Below are 23747 nucleotides of genomic sequence, written 5' to 3' on the forward strand. Positions count from 1 at the left end.
TTCAAATAAAACTGCACTAAGAAAAAAAAGAAATCTATCAAGTGAAAGAGTATATACAGAAAACTAAAATAGCTGCTAAGTCATTGATACTTTCCAATCTATGCATATGTGGAATGTCAGGGATTAATAGGGGATTAAGGCTAATTTCTCTAGGGCTGACAGAACAAGGGCACTATTTTTATTAAATCTGCCTAGCAAGTTGTCTGGGGAGGAAGGTATGACACCTGAGAACAGGAAACTGCCACTCAAGTCTTTATTCATTACATGCATTCTAATGCACATTTTTCAGCCTCTTAAATTTAAGTACTGTCTCAAAAACTTCAATGGATTGGACTAAGAAGGTTCTGTGGTAAACCTCAAAAGTTGATGTGGGCTATTGGGCATGATGTCATATGCCTAGAATCCCACTTGGAAGCTAAGGTAGCTTTTGAAGGATAACCTTGAGCCTAGGAGTTTGAGGGAAGCCTAAAAAGAGGTTTTAGGACAAACCACTTCTTGGGGAGGCGGTAACTGGGGATTGAATCCAGGGGCACTCGACCGTGGTTGGGTTCACACACACCTCATCACTTTTGCTTTTGAACTCTCAATTCTCCTGCCTCACAAGCTGCTGGGATTACAGGTCTATGCCACCACTATGCCTTAGACAACAGTTGAAATACTAACTTTTGGTGATAGTACAATCAAGCACAATCAGTACAGGGCTCAGTCAGACTATTATAAATTGGCAGGCAGCATCTAATACACACAGTCCTCAAAGCTGTATAAATCCTGCAAAATTTAAAAAAACAATGTAAATTAACAGGAAAAAAGTCAAATGACGATTTTAATAGACTTTAAAACAGTGTACAAGTATAAAACACTGGTTTTGTATTTCAAAAGTTGGAGGAAGATATCCAGTCATTAAACAGTCTACAAAACATATGCCAGTAGATTACATAAAAGACTATGTACAATATAAAAAGAGCTGAAAACAGTCTTCACTGTAAAAATAATTTAAAACAAATTTTTCAATTTAAAATATCATCTATAAGCACAAACACATCATGCAAATGGAAAACTAAATATACTGCATTCTTTAGTGTAGCCAAATAAGTTCAGATTGAGACATCTTTTAGGTAGGGAAATGGCCATTCAATATAATTTTCTATTCTGGCAGTAATGGTCCTAGCTGGGTATTTTATTCATAAAGAACAGCTATGTTTCAAACCCTCTTTATTGTAATAAATACTAACCAACATAAGAATATAATTTGGGGGTAATGTTCAAAAAAAAGTTCTGGAAAATAAATGTTTTCTGTGACTTTATAAAATAGGAGAAGCTTCTGTAGTTGAAAAGTTGATCTCTAGTTTTAAGGCAGGCTAAGCTTTTAAATAATGTTAACTAGTTTTTTATTCATTAACTATTCTATTACAAGTTAAAGGTTCCTCCCCGTAATACCAGGCTAGCAGTTTGGTATTCGTCACACCAAATCCTCCCAACAGGAGACATGTACTTTCTGGCTGAGTTGTTATTAACATCTTATTACTTTGGAACTGTAATCAGGGACCTGTTGTTTCTTCATTGATGGAAAAACAGCAGTCCAGAATATTACACTCTCCCCAGTAGAAGTACCATTATTACAGATTCAGAAAGGCTTTGCATATTCACATCTTGGCAGTTTAATACTTGTGGAAAAGGATCAATGCCAGCTCTACCACAGTGATAGGTACTTAAACAACAATGGCAAATATTTCAAAACTAAGGAGAATCCAGGCAGGCACTATTGTTTCTAGAGCAACTGAAACATTTCCAAAGCATTCATTTGTTGTTTTTTTAGGTTAGTTTTATGAGCCAATATAGACGTCACTACATGTCTGAAGGAAGTACAAAAGCCATCTTCAATTGAACAATAAATACAATATTCCTGAAACTCTTAGCACCAAAGTCTTACTTTGAAAAAGTAATGACAACTGAGTGCTCTCCCAAATATTTCTGACCTTCTACTTACATTGCATGTCATTTTTAATTTTAAAAAAGTTAGCTGCCATAAGTCTTGGAAAATGCCAGTGTTTAAAAATAGGTAATTGTGCTAAAGAATCAAAAGTTCAGCAGAACAGATATTTTGAGGACTTCAAACCATTCAATGTTACAAAGAAAAGCGTGAAATAACCATTCTTTGGTCTAGATAAGCTGTTCCCTTTACATTAATTTAACATTCCAATGGCTTTTTGAAATCTTTAAAATGTTGAAACTCACTAGGCAAAAACAAAATTATACATACATACAGATGTATCATACAAATGAAACTTTAAAAGAAAGTCATGACCAACAGCTGACTAAAGATACTTAGTACCCTTCTTTAAAAAGTTAGTGTTGAGTGTACAAGTACAGGAATGGAAGTTAAAAAATTATCCATGAAAAAAACAATCTACTTGACCAGTCTATAAATATTACACCTTCTGTTTTCCTTGCTCTATTGAGTTCACAAGTAAACATTCATTTTGACATGCTAAAGTTCCTAATGCTGGTGGAACAATTCCTGTACCTGGACAATTATTACATTATGATTTGTTTGCTGGATAGTTAATGTCTGTTACTTCCTGTTTTATGGATATAGCTTCATTAACTGCCTCTCGATCGCCTCCATCAGATGCAAATCCAGTTCCTCCAGCTCTTTCCGGAACATCAGCATCATCTTCCAGGCCATTGTAGAATTCTTCAATTTCACTTTCATCTTCCATGGGTTCTTCTAAACTTGGACTCTGACATGTACCACTATCACTGTTACTGCCACAAGAACTAGAGGATAAGACGTCATCTTCAGAGTCTGAATATACTTCAGCGCCATGGAAAATATAACGATTTGGTGGTAAAAACAGGTATTGATTACCTGAAATATAGTAATAAATGAAATGTTAGACTTAATTCAGTCTAGTTGGATAGTCTGGAGTCCAGTGTAGGTTCTCTCTGCCTTTTATCACTAGACTTTATAATTTTGTTTTAAAGTAAGAACTGTGAGTCCTGGATTGAAATATTAGTTCTTTGTACAGGTAGCTGTTTCTTCATGTGAAGAATGAAATAATTTTAATCCTGATTTAAAAATGAAAAGAGAAATCATTCAACAATTCCTTTTTAAGAAATTTGAAATTAGATACCCAATTCAAATTCATTAAATAAAATTTCTCTAAAGCACGTTTTAGAAGTATTTCATCTAACATTTCCATTTAACTTTTTCCAGCCTGCTACTTAATATACTGTGAATATATATCTTCCTCTCCCCACCATTCAGAATGCAGTTTGATAGCCCCACCGCCCAGTCTAAGAAACCTGTACTTTTTTTTTTAGTGCTCAGGATTGAACCCAGGGCCCCCAGAATCTCAGAGTCCTGTAGATATAGGTTAATGACGAACGTTAAGAAGCTCATTTCCTCCCCTTAAGCCATGGACACTAGGTCAAGAAGAACTCCTTAAGATGTGTGGGGGTTTTTTTGTTTTTATTTTGTTTGGAGATGGACAGAATGACTTTTTATGTGGTGCTAAGGCTCTAACTCAGTGCTTCTGCTAGACAAATGCTGCTCTGCCACTGAACCATAACCCAAAAGTGATGTGACAGTCCGCTACATATTATGAAAAACACTTGTCAGTATTAATTTTCATGGCTGGAGTAGGAAGTCAAGTACTTTTTATTCCAGTGGCAAGACAGAAAAACCCTAGCAGCACTTGGGTCATGTTCAGTGTTTAAAAAAATAAAAATGGTGACCAGGAAGCACTTTATGTGCAAAAGGAGGCTTTTGTCTGCTCTTGTGAATTAAATGGTAGGAAACAAGAAGCCTTTAAATGGGTCCCAGCATATGATTATATTACACTTTGTTTCTATAATTTTAGCTCTCATGATTTAAAAACATTATATTCTGCCCCTAGCCTCACTGAAGAACTGAGGAAGTACTAGTTACCAAGACTCTACTTCTAGTAGAGTAAAATCAAGTATAATTCCTGGGCAAAGACTTATGTATGACCACGAATCTGGCAAAAGATCTTCAAGGAAAATTCCAGTGCTAGACTTCTATTTTAATACTCTACTAAAAAATTAGCCTTCTAGCCGGGTGTGGTAGCACATGCCTGTAATCCTAGTAGGTAGGTAGGCTGAGATAGGAGGATCTCAGTTCAGCAACTCAGTGAGACCCTGTCTCTAAAAGGGCTGAGGATATGGCTCCTTGGTTAAGTACCCCTGGGTTCAATCCCCTGGTATAATCTAATCTCCAGTAGAACCTACTTTTTGTACCCACTAGTTAACTCTGATCTGCCTCAGCATCATTTATAACTTATAGGGAAATGGCCCCAAAACAACTTCAGGTGAACTAAAAATTTACTAGAACACAATCTCCATACCATCAACAAGTTTTATGTAAACATGTATTATGTTTGAAGGTGTGCAAAACTGTTAGGCCTAAGTTACAAGCAGATATCTATTTTTACATTGATTAAATTATGACCTTCCCATGTGTGCTGCTTCAACTAAAACATCACCCTTCAAAAAGCAGCTTTTCTCACTTGTCAAAAGGATAGATGCTATTCTGGTGGAGAAGAATCATATGTTTTCCAGATCTGAGACTGTACATTGTAGTGGTTAAGAGAGCAGCCTCCGAGGTAAAAGACCTGAAATACAATCTGGCTCTGTGTGCACTTCCTAGTTGTTACCTTGTATGATGTTGTACATAATCCTCTTGGTCTTCCATTTTCCCACCTGAAACAGGGAATTAATAATACTTCCTACCTCATGAGTTAGTTTAAAATTAAATGTTAGATATGTATATGAAGCAACTAACCCACATTAAGCATACAAACAAATCATTTCTACCAGTTAAAGAGTTTTCAGTGGCAGAGTATATAATATAAACCTATTCTCAATATTTATCTTCCATTTTTCTTCCCATCTCCTGGAAAAACAACATATACCATACCATTAAAAGCAAACACTCTTCACTCTTTCCTGTATTATGTAAGATACCACTGTATTTACCCGTCTGTGACTTCTGAACTTAACACAATTTTCAATTCAACTATGGAAAGCTACCCAAATCAGGGCTGGGGATTCAGCTCAGCAGCAAAACACTTGGAGCTTCCCCAATCAACCAACATGCCAAAACTGCTAGTTTGTCCCACAAAAAAAAGCTTTATAATAATCATACTTTCCAACAAAGTTTCTTACCATCAAGCCGCTTACTAATTTGTTCTTTTGCAAGTCTGTTGGGCCAGCACTTTCTCACTGTCTCAGCAACTGAAGTTCTTTCACCTTTCTCACCAGTATTGGAACCAACATCTTTCAAATCTGGATTTTCCACATTAACACACTCAACATTTCTAGTAGAAGTCTGTACTTCCTGTGATTTTTCTTCCGCACAACTCTTTGATTCAGATACATCCAAATCATCATTAGTCTTTGCTGTTTGGTTTAAAAGTGTAACAATCACTGAAGAATCTGGTGGTGAAGTTCTTTCTGGTGAACTTGATTCTTCTGAAATATTTAGAGGTGTTGGTGGTAACTCTGATAAATGGACCAACTCTTTTTGTGTTCGTGGAGGTTTTTCGGTAATTTCTGAAAGCTTTACAGGGTTACAGCAAAGTTTGGCGTATTCACCACCTAACCTATGACACAATTCATTAATTATGACATCACAGTCTCCAAGAAGTTCTACATCAAAATGCAGATGAGGCAGAGGTTCCCTATTAATTAATATCTGAGGCACTTCGTGTGGTATGGAACCTAAAAACAGGGTAAAAAGAAAGTTAGGAATTGAAGGTGAGCTAATAAAACCATAACAAATGCATCCTGCCAAAAAAAAAAAAAAAAAAAAAAAAGCCTGAATTCCAAATAAAAAAAAGATACCCTCCACTGATACTTGAAAAGTCATTAAGTCATTACATTTCATCAAAAAGCTATCGAGGGCTGGGGTTGTGGCTCAGCAGAAGAGCGCTTCGAGAGCCTTAGTTCAATCCTCAGCACCACATTAAAATAAGGGTATTGTGTCTAAGTAAAAAGTAAAAAAAAGATATCGAACAAGTGAGAAGCATTAAAGCATCCCAGTTTCTGATCTTGCCAGGTTGGTTACCTCTGAGCAATCTTGTAACTTTCCATTCTGACCTCAATTTCCTTCTCTGTAGAGAATGGGAATAATGTCATTACTTAATTCGTGGCACATAGGTGTTTAGGTTACGTTGTACTGAAGTAGCTCCTGATACAAAGGTTAAAAGCCATACAGACATATTCTACACTACTTACCAGAAACTTTTACATTTTCAAAAAACCATATCTGCCTATTACCCCACAGGCACAAGCCTGTAATCCTAGCGTCTTGGTAGGCTGAGACAGGAGAATTCCAAGTTCAAAGCCAGCCTCAGCAATTCAACAATTTAGTAAGACCCTATTTCACTAAATTTTTAAAAGTGGGACTGAGGGCTAGGGTTATAGCTCAGTGGTAGAGCGCTCATCTTGCATATAGAAGGCAGTGGGCTTGGTCCTCAGCACCACATAAAAATAAACATTAAAAAAAAAAAAAGCTGGGCTGAGGTTGTGGCTTAGTGGTAGAGCACTTGCCTTGCATGCATGGTGCACTGGGTTCAATCCCCAGCACCACATAAAAAAAACTAAATAAACAAGGGTATTGTGTGTATCTACAGCATTTTTTTTTAAAGGCACAGGAGGATAGTTGAGGATGTGGTTCAGTGGTTAAGTGCCCCTGGGTTCAATCCCTGGTACCAAAAATAAATAAATAAAGCATTTAAGACAGAGAAACCCAGGTATGGTAACTTGGGCCTATAGTTCCAACTATTTGGGAAGGTAAGGCAGGAGGATCACTTGAGCCCAAGAGTTCAAAAACAGCCCAAGTAAGAAAGTAAGAACCCTATTTTTTAAAAGAAAAGAAAACTGGGCTAGATGTGTAACTCACTCAGTGGTTGAGTGCCTACTCAACATGCATCAATCCCAAGGCCACAAAAGAATGGGGAGCTTACACTACTAAATTACGTTCATTTAATCACAAATCACCTATATTCTACTGCACAAAGATTTCACAGCTATTTAGGAAAGACTGAGTTAAGTGATAAAGCCACCAGATGTAAGACAAATACAGAATTAAGGAGTTTGACTCATGTTTCTTGTGCTTACATATTTGATTTACTGATATAAAACCATTTAATTCTCTGTTTTGGCGTCTGATTGTCTGCTCTTGTCCTCCCATTTATAAAAAGACACATCTGATGTATTTGAAATATCCTTCTCATTTCCCTGGCTTCATTACAGGAAAGAAAGAAGGTAGTATGAAAGCATGTTAAAGAAACTTCCCAAGAATAATAGGGTCTTGAATTACATGGAAACTTTGTTAAACACATACACACACTCCTTGGGTTTATGTAAGCTAGAGCCATGTACTACCATTATGACGTGCCATGACTATCATTACTATAAGAAGAGACTATCATTTTGAATCCCTAAATTCTATCTTACACAAGTATATTACACTTCTAATAAGTTGTGCATTTGAAAAGTGTGAAAGGTCAAAAACTGTAATATCATGGGCTGGGGTTGTGACTCAGTGGCAGAGTGTTTGCCTAGCATGTGTGAGACACTGGGTTCGATGCTCAGCACCACATATAAATAAATAAAGGTCCATTGACAACTAAAAAAATACTTAAGAAAAAAACTAATATCAATACAAATAATTTCTTAAGTTTATGTAAACAAATCAAAACTAAACTCTGCCACATTAAACACATTGCATTAAAAAGTCTAAGTTGAAGCTGGGTATAGAACAGTGGCACATACCTAGAAATCCCACCTACTCTTTAGTCTGAGGCAGGAGGATCACAAGTTTGAGGCTGGCCTCTGCAACTTAGAAACTCTGTCTCAAAAAAACTAGAAATATACCTCACTCAGTGCATTTTCCCTTCATCTGGATTTTCCATGAGTAAATACTAAAATTTAGTATTCCTTCTGTTTTGATATCCCCCAGCCCTCAAATAACCCGCATAAACAAAAATATAATCTAAAAAATATAGCTTAGCTCTTTACTACTTTCTAAATAGGAAAGTGGTAAGATCACTAGAACCTATTATAAGATCCATAACCTGTGGTATCATATGCAGAAAAACTCCTCCAAAACCGTCACTAACTTACTTGGAATTAGTGCTACTGGTCTTACTTTCAGGGAAGACCCAATAACAATAAGAAGATCAACTTCGTCTTTGTCATACTTCATGGCTCTATGAAACTGTTCTGGTAAATTTTCACCAAAAAAGACAATTTCTGGTTTCATGATAGCAAGTGGTTCATCAGCTGGGCACCTAGGACATCGAGGAACTACCTGCATGTTCCAGATATGGGTTGAGATAAAGTGAAAGAAAGTTCCAAGTTAGTAATAGTCAATATTTCCACACTTTTAAAAAAATGCATTTCAGAATTATCATAGAAAACAGAAAAGCTGTAGAATATATGGTAGGGAAAATTGGATACAATCTAAATGTCAATTTTAAGTTTACTGATACACAATATTTTTTCACAGTATTTTTATGTTTTGAGGATTACCACAACTCCTTTAAAGGATCCAAATCTGACATCACTAAAAAGGAGAGAAAGGAGAAAAACTAACATAGCAGCTTCTTACTTGTGACCTGGGTTTTTATTTTAGGCTTATATAACAAAGGAGCCAATTTAATGATTTCAAGGTATTATTGTATTTCATTAGAATTCCCAATGGCAACACTTTCTTCCTGGACATTTCCCTGTCTCATAATATTTTGCAGTGGTGAAGGGTACTGGTGGCTAAGGAAGAACAGATCAGAGATGAGCACATTCCTAAAATGTGGGTGATTAATTACCTGATTAAAAATATCTCCTCGTACAGCTTCACAGTCAACTTTATATTTACAAATCAGGCAAGATGCTGTTGCAAAGGAACCTAGAAGCAACCAACATGTATATGGTTTATTAAAGTAATATGTTTCTTAAACATAAAGTTTAACACTATAAAAGTTACAATTTTAAGAGATTCCACATGGAAATTTAGAGAAAATGAAAAAAATACACGTGATACACAGAGACAATTCAATCCTCAGCTGTGAAACACAGGTGTAACTGTGTCTTCTAAAATTAACTCCACCAGTGCTAAAACTCTTCAGGACATTAAGGTTCCGATTTTAATATCTTAGTTCAACAGATGTGTTTTAGAAACTTTACAGAAACAATCTCATGTTACTGCAATATCTTCTAAAATGAAAAGTATATTAATATTGGTTGGGCACAGTGGCACACGCCTATAATCCCAGTGACTTGGGAGATTGAGATGTGAGAATGAAAACTTCAAGGCCAGTCTCAGCAACTTAGCAAGGCCCAGTCTCAAAATAAATTTTTAAAAAAGGGCTAAGGATGCAGCTCAGTGGTAAAGCACCTCTGGGCTCAATTCCCAGTACAAAAAAAAAAAAAGTATTACTATTTGGTATTATACTTCTGATTTCATTATTTTGCATTCTATTTTTCTTAGATTATCTTCAACTAATCAGATAACATGTTAATGATGTTTAAACTCTCATTACTGGAGGGCAGCTTGCTTTCTAATGCTGTTTTTTCCTAAGAAACTAAATAAATTACCAAAAGCCATTTTGAAGTGTACTAACCATGACATTGAATTATCCTTTGGATTCCTGCAACCTGTTCCAAGGTATCTATATTCTGAGTATAGTTGCGAAGTAGTTTTCCTTCCTTATCTGACAAGGCTATGAATTTGTGACATAGAGATGGTTGGAACTGTCCAGGATATATTTCCTACATAATGCAAAAGGTAGAAAAAGCTAATGTTAATAAAATAATTATAACAGGCATCCTGCTTAGGTTTAACAAAAAACTACCATTGATAATTCCCCATATATAATTTTAAAACAAAATACATGAACATTTTAAAGCATCTTGATGGATGCAACACACACCTAGAAAATGGATTTTTGCTGTAATATGTATAAAACTCAGCAATTAGTGAACTTGGCCCCTTGAAGAAATGATCAGGTTGACCCATAAACATGACTAATAAATGACTCCTTAGGATATCAAATTTTGCTGGCTGAAAATTTTGTTTAAGGAAAAAGGGGAAAAGTTTACACTGAAATTACAGATATCAAAAGTACGGTGACTTTTTAAAAAACTAAAAAGAGGGCTCTGTCAACATACGAATATTTAAAAAAAATTTTTTTGATTCATCATTCATTATAAATATCAACCTGTTGGAAGTTTAAAGCTAAAGTTTTAATTCCTTACCAAAATTGTTTTCCTTCCACTGCACAGGCACATACTGGTATAGTATAGAGTTGCTCATGAATGCTGAGTTGCTGGATTTTGTGTGTGTGTTTTTCCCCCCAAATAATGCTTCAATGCTGTTTCTTCTTTAAAAACAAAGAATTCAGATATACACATGGCAAAAAGATCAGAGAAAAAGTATCAATTTTGGTCCTCCCAACTTTTGACAGTGTTTTTATTCAATTTCATTTAGTAAGTGACTATGGCAAAGGAAGTTTCTTCTCTACTTTTTCTTTAAAGTAGTAGCACTATCATCTACTTACTTCCTTACCATTCATTACAGGCTCTAACCCATTATAATGCTAGCCAAAAAAAAAAAAAAACTAGACACAACCATACATCCATCAATAGGGAACTGGTTGTGTAAATATAGCACATCCATAACAGTGGAATATGCAGCCATAAAAAACGAGGGAGACCTAGATGCACTGACCTGGAAAATGGCCCATAACATGTAGGGAAAAAAAAGTTAGTCACCAGTGTGTATAGTTTTGTTTTGTTGTTAACTGAACAAAAATGGAAATTTATGTATATACAGATAGGTCCATAAGAACAAGCCAGGAAGAATACAAACAAGTTGTAAATAGAGTTGGGGTAATTTTCACTTCTGACATTATACCAAAAATGTTTAATCATGAGATTACAGATAACTATTTTTTACCTATTTCACATCTCAAATTTTAAAAACACTTTGCCACTCAACAAAAGAATACCTTCTAGATAAAACTTAATACACTTTTCCCATGATCGTAAGTATATGTATATGTCCATATGCTGCTAAACATCTATTATACAAAAATCCAAAATTTTTGCCTTTCAAACGTTTCAAAAAAAGCTCAAGAATAACTATTTGCAAAGAAAGAAATGAATAACTGCAATTTAAAAAAACAGAAAATGCATATAAGAAGTAGCAGCAAAAGAAGAATTTATTAATAGAAGACTAAATATAATGGTATAGCACAACTCAGTAGTATTCCATGTTCTGGATGTTCTGGAATACTAATGAGCTGTGCTATACCATCATCTCCTACCAAGGATACTTTGTTTTATTGCCTTTACACTCAGAAAATTAAATATTGTAGCACTAAAGTACCTTCTGGGAAGATCTTTTAGCATATTTTGACCAATATTGAAAAAGGCTAGGAACAGATAAAATAGAATCTCTATAAAGCAGTAGGCAGATTGATAAAAGCATGCCAAACACAGAACAGGAAGGACGACTAACTCCAGGGCACAGTCAGAAGACAGGAGTTCTTCTAAGATTCTAAGATTGTATCTATCCTCCTTGAATTAACTACATGTCTTAACCTCTTTCAAAGGTGAGAGTATGGAATGCAATGTGTGGAATGCTAGATTTCACATATATACTAGTTTCCCCTTCTTGTCCAACCTGTTCAAGATAGTTTTTAGCCCTTAAAGTTATGAATCAATTCCTATTACTAAGGATAATTTATGAAAAACTTTTATTTTATAATCCTACATTTTACATGTGAAAACCTAAATGATGAGTCTTAGCTTTATTTTCTTTCTAATATGAAGAGGACCATGTCAATTTAAATATAGTATTCAACTATAAAGAATATAATCAATGTGATTCTGCAATCTGTATACGAGGTAAAAATGGGAGTTCATAACCCACTTGAATCAAACTGTGAAAAATGATATATCAAGAACTATGTAATGTTTTGAATAACCAACAATAAAAAAAAAGAATATAATCAAATTATTCAGGACTATTTTAACAGAAACCAGTTCTAAGACTCTTAATTTGAGAAGTTTGCTGAAAACTAAATGGTCTATAATTTTTAGATAGGATACAGATTAACTCTTTCACATTAGAAGTATTACATGATAGCCAGCCTTGTTCTAAGCAAGTCCTTTTAAGGAACCAGTCATGAGGGTTGGGCCACTCTTGAGGAGATCAAAGGTTTAAGGTAAAAAAGGGAGCCTTTTTATGAAAAGACACAAATAACCCAGGATTAGCCACCAACCAGTGTGGTCAAAGCTAAACCTCAGAACTACCTATGGAATTGCAGCGTTTTCCTGGGAAAATAATGGCTTTCCTCCAGTGATGCGCTCTGCTTTTAACCTCAGGTTTCTAACAATACAAATAAAAGACCCTAAAAACACAACTGTAATCACGGCCCCTGAAAACTAAAAAGACTCTTCGAAGTCTTAAGAGTTAATAAATCAGAGGAAGGCACACTGTTGAAAGAAAAGTAAAAAAGATTAAAGTAGTAACACCATCATCTACTTCCTTACCATTCGTTACAGGCTCTAACCCATTATAATGCTAGCCAAAAAGAACTAGACAAACTAGCCAAAAAATTCTCCAGTTAAGGAGAACACTCATTATCTTATTTCACTCATTCTGTAAAATCACCCAAATAGACTACTCAATCTTTTTTTTTTTAATATTTTCAGTTGTAGATGAACACAATACCTTTATTGATTATTTTTTTAATATTTATTTTTATGTGATGCTGAGGATTGAACCCAGTGCCTCACACATGCTAGGCAAGGGCTATACTGCTGAGCCACAGCCCCAACCCCACTACTTAGTATCTTAATCAGTACTTAATACCCTATCCCTAACCTGACAAATTCAACTGCTGTGCCAGTACACTGGCTCACGGTAATCCCAACAACTCAGGCTGAAGCAGAAGGATCACAAGTTCAAAACCAGCCTCGGCATTTGCCAGTAATGGATGGAGCTGGAGAATATGAGGCTAAGTGAAATAAGCCAATACCAAAGATGTTTTCTCTGATGTGCAGATGCTAATTTACAGTCAGGGGAGAGGGGCACTAGGGAATAGATCAGATAGAAGGGAGTGAACAGAAAGAAGGGCATATGGGGATAGGAATGATAGAATGCATCAGACATAATTACCCTATGTGCATAGGATTACACAATCTGTATAACTACATCACGCACAAGAATGAGAAGTTATACTCCATTTCTAAGAGATGCGTCAAAGCATCTTACTATCACATATAACTAACTAGAATACAGAAAATGAACACTGTACCACTTAAAAAAAAAAAAAAAACAGTCTCAGCAACTTATCAACACAGTAACTCAGCAAGACAGTGTCTCTAAATAAAATAGAAAAAATGGGCTAAGGATATAACTAAGTGGCTAAGCGCCTCTGGGTTCAATCCATGGTACCAAGTTTGGTTCCTTTAGGAATCTCTGTTGAGCATACATGTGTACACAGGACCACAGACAGTAAATATTTTAGGTATTAGACCATATGGTTTATGAGTATATGGTCTCTGTCACTACACAAGCTCTCCTTTATAATGCAAAAGTAGCTATAGATAATATATGAGAATGGTTGTGTTCCAATATAACTTTATGTACAATGACATCAGAATTTCATGGAAGTTCAAACTCCATGAAATATTCTTTTGACTTTTTTCCCAGCAATTTAAAACCTCATCGTTAGCTGGGGAGGCAGTAGGGGTAAGATATTGGTCCATGGACACAAAATCTCAGAAAGGGAGAATGAGTTCACCAATATCTATTGTACAACATGGAGACTATAATTAGTAACAAGTGTATTATATACTTGAAAACTGCTGAGCGTAGATTGTGAATGTTCTTATCCAAAAATAAGTATGTGAATGTTATTTAGTTTGATTTAGCCATTCTATAAAAGGAAAAAATATATCAAAACATGTTGTACATTATTTGCCCATTTACATGAATAATAATATATCACTTTAATAAGCAGTGGGTGAAATCTGATCTGATCATACATTATAATTTTAGAAAGCTGACATAAAAAGTAGGGTAACTTCTGTTCTAATCTAACACAAAGGAATTCCAATTAATGAAACTATTAGCTACTATTTAATGAAATTTTAGTATATACTTAGGTATAATAAGCCCTTATATTTTGTATTTATTATAATTCCACACACAAAATTCAGGGCTGGGTTTTTATACTTTAAAAGGTTAAAGAAAAATAATATGTCAGAGACCCTATGTGACCCATAAAGCAGGGCACATATTTACTGTTTGTTGACCCTGTTCTAGACATATATTCTTTTTTTTTTTAGTTGTAGATGGACACAATGTCTCTATTTTATTTATTTACTTTTATGTGGTGCTGAGGACCCAAGCCAGTGCCTCACACATTAGATAGGCAAGTGTTCTACCATTGACCTACAGCCCCAGACCATATATTCCCATTTTACAAATGAAAACAAAAAAAAAACAAAGAAATAATTTATCAATTTGGTAACAGGAACCATAAGTAGCAGAGTTAGCATTTACACCTAGTTTCAATACAAAAGTCCTGTTCTTAACTGCCTTTCCAATTTTATGCTTCAGCCTCAAATTTTCTATTTTTCTTTTGGATTAAGCACCATTTTTCTTTGGTTACAAACTAGTCTAATTGAGCAAGACTAGTTTGGTAAGTCCACCTTATTTTGCTCAATTTCATAGGATTACTACAGGCTGGAATTCCACTAACCTGAACATAAAAACACTCTTCAAAAAAAAATATTCCCTAAAATCAGTATGAAAAAAAAAAGCCCCTTGGGCTGGGGACATAGCTCAGTTGGTAGAGTGCTTGCCTAGCATGCACAAGTAAGTCCCTGGGTTCAATCCCCAGCTCCCACCAAAAAAAGAAAAGCCATTGAAATGGGGGGAAAAATGGCTAAGAACAAAAAAATAATTAGAAGATACACACAGGACCAGAAGTAAAAGTAGTCATCCCTACTAATTAAAACAGAATACTAAGGGCTAGTGGTATAGCTGGGGAGGAGGGGAGAAGAATGCATGAAGTTCTAGGTAAAAATCTAGGGCCAATAAGTAAATAATAAAGATAAAACAACAGGGGCTGGGGTTGTAGCTTAGTGGTATAGAGTGCTTGCCTAGCACGTGTGAGGCACTTGGTTCGATTCTCATATAAATAAGTGAGTAAATAAATAAATAAAGGTACATTGACCACTAAAAAAATACTTAAAAAAAAAAGATAAAACAAAAGACAAGAACATTCACATGCTAATTTGTTACCTATCATACATTTATAATTTCAAACCTGCTAAACAACCCTAGATTAAAAAAAAAAAATCTCTAATACCCACTGTTAGGAGATTAATTACATTATGTACAACTTCAAGACAAACTACTATACAGCCCCCACCCACCTCCCCCATGAGATGTATCTATTAAGTACCATTTATTTCCAAGAATACTAAGCAAGAAGCTTAGCATGGTGGCACACTCCTCTAATTCCAGCTACTCGGGGAGGCCGATCACAAATTTGAGGCCAGCCACGGTCAACTTAGCAAGAGCCTATCTCAAAATAAAAATAAAAACGACTGAGATATAGCTCTGTGGTAGAGCACTGCAGAGTTCAATCTCCCAGAAATGAAAAAATAAATAATAACACGTTAGACTGGCAGTGTTGCTCAGTGTTACAGCACTTGCCTACCACAGACAAGGTGCTGGATTCCATCCCTAGAATGACCAAAAGAAAAAAAAATTAATACTTATAATGTATTGTGGGGGTTTTTTTGAGGGGGTCAGGGGATGTAACAGAGACATGCTAAGTCAACCTTCTCACATATGTGTGATGAAAGTGTATTTTAGGGCTGGGGATGTGGCTCAAGCGGTAGCGCACTCGCCTGGCACACCTGCGGCCTGGGTTCAATCCTCAGCACCACATACAAACAAAGATGTTGTGTCTGCCGAAAACTAAAAAATAAATAAGTAAATATTTAAAAAAAAAAAAAAAAGAAAAGAAAGTGTATTTTATTTCAACCTTTTCTGGTAGAAATGTATCTAAAGCTAAGGGAAAAAAATGAACTTGCAATTTCTCTCTCAGGAATTTATCTTAAGAACAATGGCAATATACCAAAAAGGATAACTGTAGCAACACTATTTGGATGTCCTAAATATGTACTTTCAGAATTATAGTATACCTACTGATCATCGTTATACAACATTAAAAAGTATTTATGCTGGGCATGATAGTACACACCTATAATTCCAGTTACTCACTTGTCTCAGGCAGGAAGACTGGGAAGATCGGGGCAAGACTGGGCCACTTAGTAAGACTGTCTCAAAAAAATAAAAAGGATTGGGGATATAGCTGAGTGGTAAAGTTTGGTACTGGGTTTAATCCCTAATACCAAAAAGGAAAAAAATAAAAGTATTCCAGTGTCTGACAGAAGAGTTTGTAGAAAATCCAGAGCAGTTCAGAGAACCACTTTTATTATATTATAAAGGTGTAATATAATATACAACTCTAAGTACTACAATGACACTTATATATACATGTAACATGTACATGGATATCTTCAGATGAATGAAACTACAGCGACTACATTTTTCTTTTGCTTGCATTCTTTGATTTTTTAGGTAATGAGCTTGTTTTAAAACTCATTTTGGGGCTGGGGTATACTTCAGTGGTTAAGGGTTTGTCCAGCAAGCATAAGAGCTTTGATCCCTAGGGCCACCAAGAAAAAAAATATTAAAACTCCTTTATCTTTATAACTACATGATCTGATAAGTTTGCATCTTATCAAATATAAAATAACCAATTTTTGGAATGAGGTTCATAAAAATTTAGATCGTATTTCTTCCTCTAGTTTTTCCTGAACTTCAATCACTTCAAGGAAAGAACAATCACTGAATATTTATAACTATGACCACAACTCATCAATTTAAGTTCTTAGTCAGGTGTGGTGGTGCATAACTGTAATCTCAGCAACCTGGGAGGTTGAGAAAGGAGGAGCACAAGTTCAAGGCCAGCCTCAGAACTTAGGCACTGTCTCAAAATAAAAACAAAAGGGAAAAGTAAAAAAAAAAAAGAAAAAGACTGGAGATCTAGCTCAGCTATAAAGTGCCCCTCAGTTAAATTCCCAGCATGACTTAAAAACACTAAGTTCTTATTAAGCAGAAGAATAAGACCATGGTTCAGAATATAACTATCACTTTAAAACTAGCCTTAACTATTCTTGTACAAAAGAATTCAAAATGGTACCACATGGAAACATACTATAATATGCTGATGCTAAATGGCAGCAATTTTGCAGGGGACACTGACCCTTTCTACCATACATTTTTAAATGTCAAGTCTGGTAGCAGAGGTATTTACAGCATTTAGTGGGTGGAAGCCAGCAATGCTGCTAAATACTTTGAGACCCAGTAAAACTCCCATAGCAAAGAATTACCCAGTCCAATGTTAATAGTGCTGAGTTGGCAGAGCAAGCACATGGCATGCACAAGAGGTCCTGGGTTCAATTTCCAGAACCAAAAAGAAACAAACAACAACAAAAAAAAACCCACTCTTAATGGACCAGTAACCTTTTCAATATACCTCTCCTTTACATTCCCAATATCAGTGAAATCTAAATTTCTTCTCAATAATCACATACAACCAATGGCTTAATTTGGTGTAGAAATTATCTTTCTTCCAAAAATATAAATATCTAAATTTCATCAGTATTTCCTTTTTTCATGGCTTCATACTAAATTCATTTTCACTCATAACTAGCAAAACTCACAAGGCATTTTATGAACTTTCCATCTAGTTATAGTGACCAGCAGAAAAGCTGAAGTTAGGCTGAGCTACAGCTCAGTGGTAGAGTACTTGCCTAGCATAAGAAAGGCCCTGAATTCTATACACAACACAAAAGTGGTTGTTCTTTGTTCTTGGAAGGTTTAGGAATCTTTATTTGCATATTCTCCATTATCTGGGTACTGTCCTGCATTCCTTGTTGTTTCTCCTAATCCTTTTCCTAGTTATTTTTAGACCCAAATTAACTCATATTGTCTCTCCTACCTATATTATTAAGTACTACTACAGTAAGCAGATGCTTTCTTCCTAATGTGAGAATTAAAGTACAAAGAATTATATATGAATAATAATTAAAGATTAGTTTAATTAGCTCTTAACATAAATGAAAACAAAAAAGCAATCAAGCAAATTTTTATATAAATGGTATTAGAAATAATTTTAAAGACAAATGAAAAATGTTGACCTTTTCTCCTTCCAAGTAATATAAAATCTGCAAGGCAATAGTGCTTAAGAACTACTTTAACACATTAAGTGGGTTTTTCCCCCATTCATAGAACTTTTACTCCACTTGCATGAAGTAAATACATGTGTTCCTAACAATTACGCTTAGATTGTTCATGAAAATGTCTTAAGGCATTAAACAAAGCTAGCCATCATCTCAAGTTATTTCCCTGTAACTATTTTTTAGCATGTTAGAGAAGTATCGAGAAATACACATATGTGTGGAAGGCTTCATGAATTTGCATGTCTTCCTTGCTCAGGGGCCATGATAATGTTCTCTGTAACATTCCAATTTTAATATATGTGCTACAAGAGAAGCAAGCACTAACTAGTGTGCCTTTTTTGTTGTAACTTTTATTTCTATTTTCCTTTATGCTTTCTCTTATTTCTATTAAAATTTTAAAAGTTTTAGGATTGTATTTATCAGGGTAATTATTTCTACAGCTTTTCATATGTTAAAGTTAATTTAAACTTAAGATAAGGTCTTACTATGTTGACCAGGCTGATCTAGAACTCCTGGGCTCAAGTAATCCTGCTTCAGCCTCTAGAAATATGAGCTATAGCACCCAATTTGGTTCCCACATTTTCCTAAGTGTCAGTTTACCACATTGGAAAAAAGCACATAAAAATCTGCTTTTTAAGGGCTGAGGCTGTAGCTCAGTGGTAAAGTGCTTACCTTGCATGTGTGAGGAACTGGGATCAATCCTCACCACCACATTAAAAACAAAGATTTTTTTAAAAATCTGCTCTTGAAAATAACTGAACTCTTAATTTTAGATATCTAACTGCACTGTATAAGTAAAGTAGCAAATTTATCTTCATGGGATAGTTTAAAAAGCCAACAAGAGTTAACTTTGAAAATATAGAAATACCCACTCCCCAATTTAAAAGCAAAAATCTTGGGACCATTATAGAAAATTCAGTAGTAAATTAAGTTTTTATAATGAGATCTAAGATCAAAGTAATTTCTAGTTACCTGCTGGCCTTCTAGAAGTATAAAGGTCTACTAATTAGAGCTGCTATAATGCCAATATCCTAGGTCCAAATCAAGAGATCTATAATTAAGTGATCTTTCCTTGGTCTTCAAAACCATGCTGTAGTCCACTAGCACTAATAGATTAAAACAGTGCATCTTCACTAATCTGTAATATTTTATAATGAAAAACCAAGTGTCTGCTCTAAATGTCAGATATAGATGACCACCATTATTGCTGATACATGAAGTAAAAAGTTTGAAATTTGGGGGCTGGGATTGTAGCTCAGTTGTTGAGCGCTTGCCTCGCATGCGTGAGGCACTGGGTTGGATCCTCAGCACCACATAAAATAAATAAATAAAACAAAGATTTTTTTTAAAAGTTTGAAATTTTGGTAAGTTTCAAATTAAGTTTGAAGGATTCAAATACTCTTTTTTTTTAAATTAATATTTATTTTTTTTTTTAGTTTTCAGCGGACACAACATCTTTGTTTGTATGTGGTGCTGAGGATCGAACCCGGGCCGCACGCATGCCAGGTGAGCGCGCTACCGCTTGAGCCACATCCCCAGCCCCCGTCAAATACTCTTGACTGCCTGAAAATTTTTCAAATACAGCTTAAATCATATATATATGAACTTTTAATATGATAAATGTATTTAATATAAATTTGATGTACTACACTGGGACAAAACAAACTTTTATTCTTTCAAGATAGGGACCAATTTAAATTAACACCCATTGTTTTGAATTAGAAGGATTTTTCTCATAGTAATGAAAATATTTATTGTGGTTTAAAAGTATATGAATACACCTTTAAAAATTCAGGTTTACTTATTTAATTTCTGGATTCACTGAAAAATAGTGTCTTTCAAAAAGGCCCTTTTGAATGTACATCCAACTTTAATCATCTTTATCCATAAGACCAAACTGCAGGAGGAAAAACCCATGTTTTCTAATGTCTAAAATCTCTTAGGCATGGTATAATGATTAAACTTTATAGCAGAGCTACACAAGAGATATATAAATTTTCTAGTAATCATATTAAAGTCAAAATTTTAAATATATTTTACTTTACCCATTATTGATTCCATATAATCAATATCTGTTAGTATTTAATAAATGAAATTAACAAAAATTTTATTTTTCTGAACCAAGGTCTCTAAAATCCAATGTCTTCAGTACTTCATGCTTCAACTACTCAACAGCTACATGCAGTAGTAGTGGCTTCTGTACTGAACAGAGTGATTCTAGAGACCAATTTATTGACAAAAATGCAATCTCAGAATCTTCTCCACCCTTAATTACAAATGATTTTTTTAGGCTACTACAAAACATACCAGAGTAAGCTGAGCATAGTGGCAGATGCTTATAATCTCACCATTCAGGAGGCTGAGGCAAAAGGATAGCAAGTTGGAGGCTAGACTCTGCAACTCAGACCCCAACTCAAAATAAAAAAATAAAGGGCTAGGGATGTAGTTCAGTGGTAGAGAGCTTGCCTATTATGCAGAAAGCCCTGGGTTCTATCCCCAGTGACATACACACAAAAGTAGATGTTATAATCTTCATGACTCAATAAGAAATATTGAATGTCAAAATAGTTACATCATTTCTATATGGTCTATGAACTCCCAAAGAGAAGCCCAGACCGTGAATAAAGTATATTTAAAGTTAAGAAATAAGATAGTCTTTTCTGGAAAGTAAACTCAATACTAAAATAAAGAAAACTCCTGACTAATCTTACATCACCATAGTAATAGCATCGCTTAACAGACAATGCATTCAGAAAGCGTAAAAATCCTATACATGAACAAAATACTTTTTCATGAGAGGCCACCAAATAAGCAATAAGAAAGTTAGTAGTACCTTTGCAAACTTGAAGAACGGTCTTGGATCTTTTCTGAAATATTCAATATCAAACATTGCTTGAGGATCTGGAAGATCAGGGAAGTCTACTGCAAGACGAGCATAAATACCATCTCTTGACCTGAAGTCAGGTATTCCACATGAAACAGATACCTGAAATATGCATGGCATAATTTGTACAATTAACTCTACCTTTATAATTAGTAGCTCTCTTACCATATAATTTTAGAGGAGAGCTGAAAAATAAAGTTTTGGTTTGAAATATTTTGGGGAGAACAGAAATACCACCTTACCCTGATTTCAAATAAAAGTAATAATACCCAAATAAATGAGTCTAATTAAAACTGCCACATATTCTGTTTTTAATGGTGATAATAAGGAATTTTAAATCAGGATAATTTTAAACCTTTAAGCATTTAATGAACAAATTAAAGCAACTGCAATCTTATTGAAAAGGGAATAAACCAATTCAATCATTTAACTAGAAAGCAGGCAAGAATTTCTACCACAATTATTTCCCAAGAAATCGCTTTTATATGGTCAATATCCTACTACCCTCAAGAATACTAAATTCCTGTTTTCTTTAAAAATTATTTTGCAACCACGCATGATGCCATGATCCCAGAGACTCATAAGGCTAAGGCAAAAGGATTTCAAATTTGAGACCAGCCTCAGAAACTTAGGAAGATCATCTAAAAATAAAAAAAAATAAAGAACTGGGGTTATAACTCGGTTTTAACACATCCCTGGGGTTCAATCCCCAATACCACAAAAAATAAACTATGTTGCAAGATGGGCATGGTGGTGTACCCTTATAGTGCCAGCTATGCAGTAGGCTGAGGATAGCTTAAGCTCAGGAGTTTTAGACCAGCCTGGGCAACACAGTCAGACTCCATCTTAAAAAATAAATAAAAAACTACATCGCATTATATTTCAGCTCCTAATTTTTTTAAATATTTTTTAATTGTTGATGGACCTTTATTTTATTCATTTATTTATATGTGGTGCTGAGAATTGAACCCAGTGCCTCACACAAGGGAGGCAAGTGCTCTCCAACTGAGCCACAACCACAGCCCGCTCCTAATTTTTAAAAAATAGATTTAGACACTATGTTTATTCTACAAATAAACCCTGACATTTCAAACAGAGGATTCAAAACACACACACACACACATTTGGTATTGAGGATTGAACCTATTGGCAATTTTACTACTGTGCTACATCACCAATCCTTTTTTTAAAATTAATTATTCTAAGAAAGGTCTTGCTAAATTTTTTAGGCCAGCCTTGAACTAGTAATACTCCTGCCTCAACCTCTTAAGTCATTGGAATTATAGGCATGTGCCACAGCAGCACTATACTAAAATTTTAATTTTATAATTTTACTAGAGTTGACTTCACCTTGACCTCAGAGTAAAACAAACTTATCAAAATCACATCTGTGGGGCTGGGGATGTAGCTCAAGCGGTAGCGCGCTCGCCTGGCATGCGTGCGGCCCAGGTTTCATCCTCAGTACCACATACAAACAAAGATGTGTCAGCCGATAACTGAAAAATAAATATTAAAAATTCTTTTAAAAATCACATCTATGAACAAAATCTAACTATCCTGGGACTTGAATGTAGCTCAGTGGCAGAGCACATGCTTACCATGTTTAAGGCTCAATCCCTAGCAACAAGAACTTAAACAAGAACCAGCTGGGGCACAGTGGCACTCGCCTGTAATTCCAACAGCTCAGGAGGCTGAGGCAGAAGGATCACAAGTAAAAAGTTAACCTCAGCAACTTGGCAAGGCCCTAAGCAACTTAGCAAAACCCTAAGCAATTTAGCAAAACCCTTTCTCAAAATTTAAAAAAAAAAAAAAAAGGATGAGGGTAGGGGGTGGGGCAAGGCTGGGGATGTGGCTCAGTGGTAAAGCATCCCTGGGTTCAATCCCTAATACCAAAAAAAAGTTAACTATTCTTGATATTATTTAATAACAATCGTTCACAACTAAAAATGATAGAAAACTCACACCTATAATCCCAGCAATTTGGGAGGCTGAGGCAGGAGGATCATGAGTTCAAAACCAGCCTCAGCAACTTAGTGAGGCCCTAAGCAACCTAGCAACATCCTGTCTCTAAAATATAAAAAAAAGGGCTGGGGATGTGGCCCAGTGGTTAAGTGCCCTGGGTTCAATCCCCAATACCAAAAAAAAAAAAAAAGAAAGAAAGAAAGAAAGAAAGAAAGAAAAAGAAAACAGGACTGAATTTTACTCCTACAGTTGCTCTGGTTGCTAACACACAATGTACTCTATTCAACACATAATACATAACGGTCTTAGGTAAAGTCAAATGAAAAACGTCAAATTACCACAATCCTACAATAGTAGAGCACATGACTTATGTGTGAAGCCCCGTCCAAACCCCAGTACTGCTAAATAAATAAATAAATATAAATGTAAATAAAATTAAAAATGACCTGCCCCCCACCAAAAAAAAAAAAAAAAAAATCACCATAATCCTATCATTTTCAAATGACAAAAAGAGGAATCTGTTACCTTCCCAACACTA

The 23747-nt window shown here is 35.1% G+C and overlaps 1 protein-coding gene and 1 non-coding gene across 5 annotated transcripts in view; both read right to left on the reverse strand.

The window, feature by feature from the left end:
• Positions 1-795: 795 nt before the first annotated feature.
• Sirt1 (sirtuin 1) overlaps positions 796-23747 on the reverse strand; it is a 28582-nt gene continuing 5630 nt past the window's right edge. The window contains exons 1-7 of one of the 4 annotated variants that reach the window (XM_021726795.3): positions 21197-21336; positions 10282-10406; positions 9648-9795; positions 8853-8932; positions 8152-8338; positions 5188-5742; positions 796-2869 (exon numbers count right to left, since the gene is read on the reverse strand). In XM_021726795.3, the coding sequence (XP_021582470.2) occupies positions 2541-2869; positions 5188-5742; positions 8152-8338; positions 8853-8932; positions 9648-9795; positions 10282-10314 (1332 nt within the window). In that variant the 5' untranslated portion in view covers positions 10315-10406; positions 21197-21336 and the 3' untranslated portion in view covers positions 796-2540. The other 3 variants (XM_078041326.1, XM_078041322.1, XM_078041323.1) reach the window with 3 other exon arrangements.
• Positions 18575-18684, reverse strand: LOC120885914 (U6 spliceosomal RNA). The gene has a single exon (XR_005728714.2). It is a non-coding gene; the product is annotated as a U6 spliceosomal RNA (small nuclear RNA).

This window comes from Ictidomys tridecemlineatus, chromosome 1, assembly GCF_052094955.1.
Source record: "Ictidomys tridecemlineatus isolate mIctTri1 chromosome 1, mIctTri1.hap1, whole genome shotgun sequence".
NCBI classification, from domain to species: domain Eukaryota; kingdom Metazoa; phylum Chordata; class Mammalia; order Rodentia; family Sciuridae; genus Ictidomys; species Ictidomys tridecemlineatus.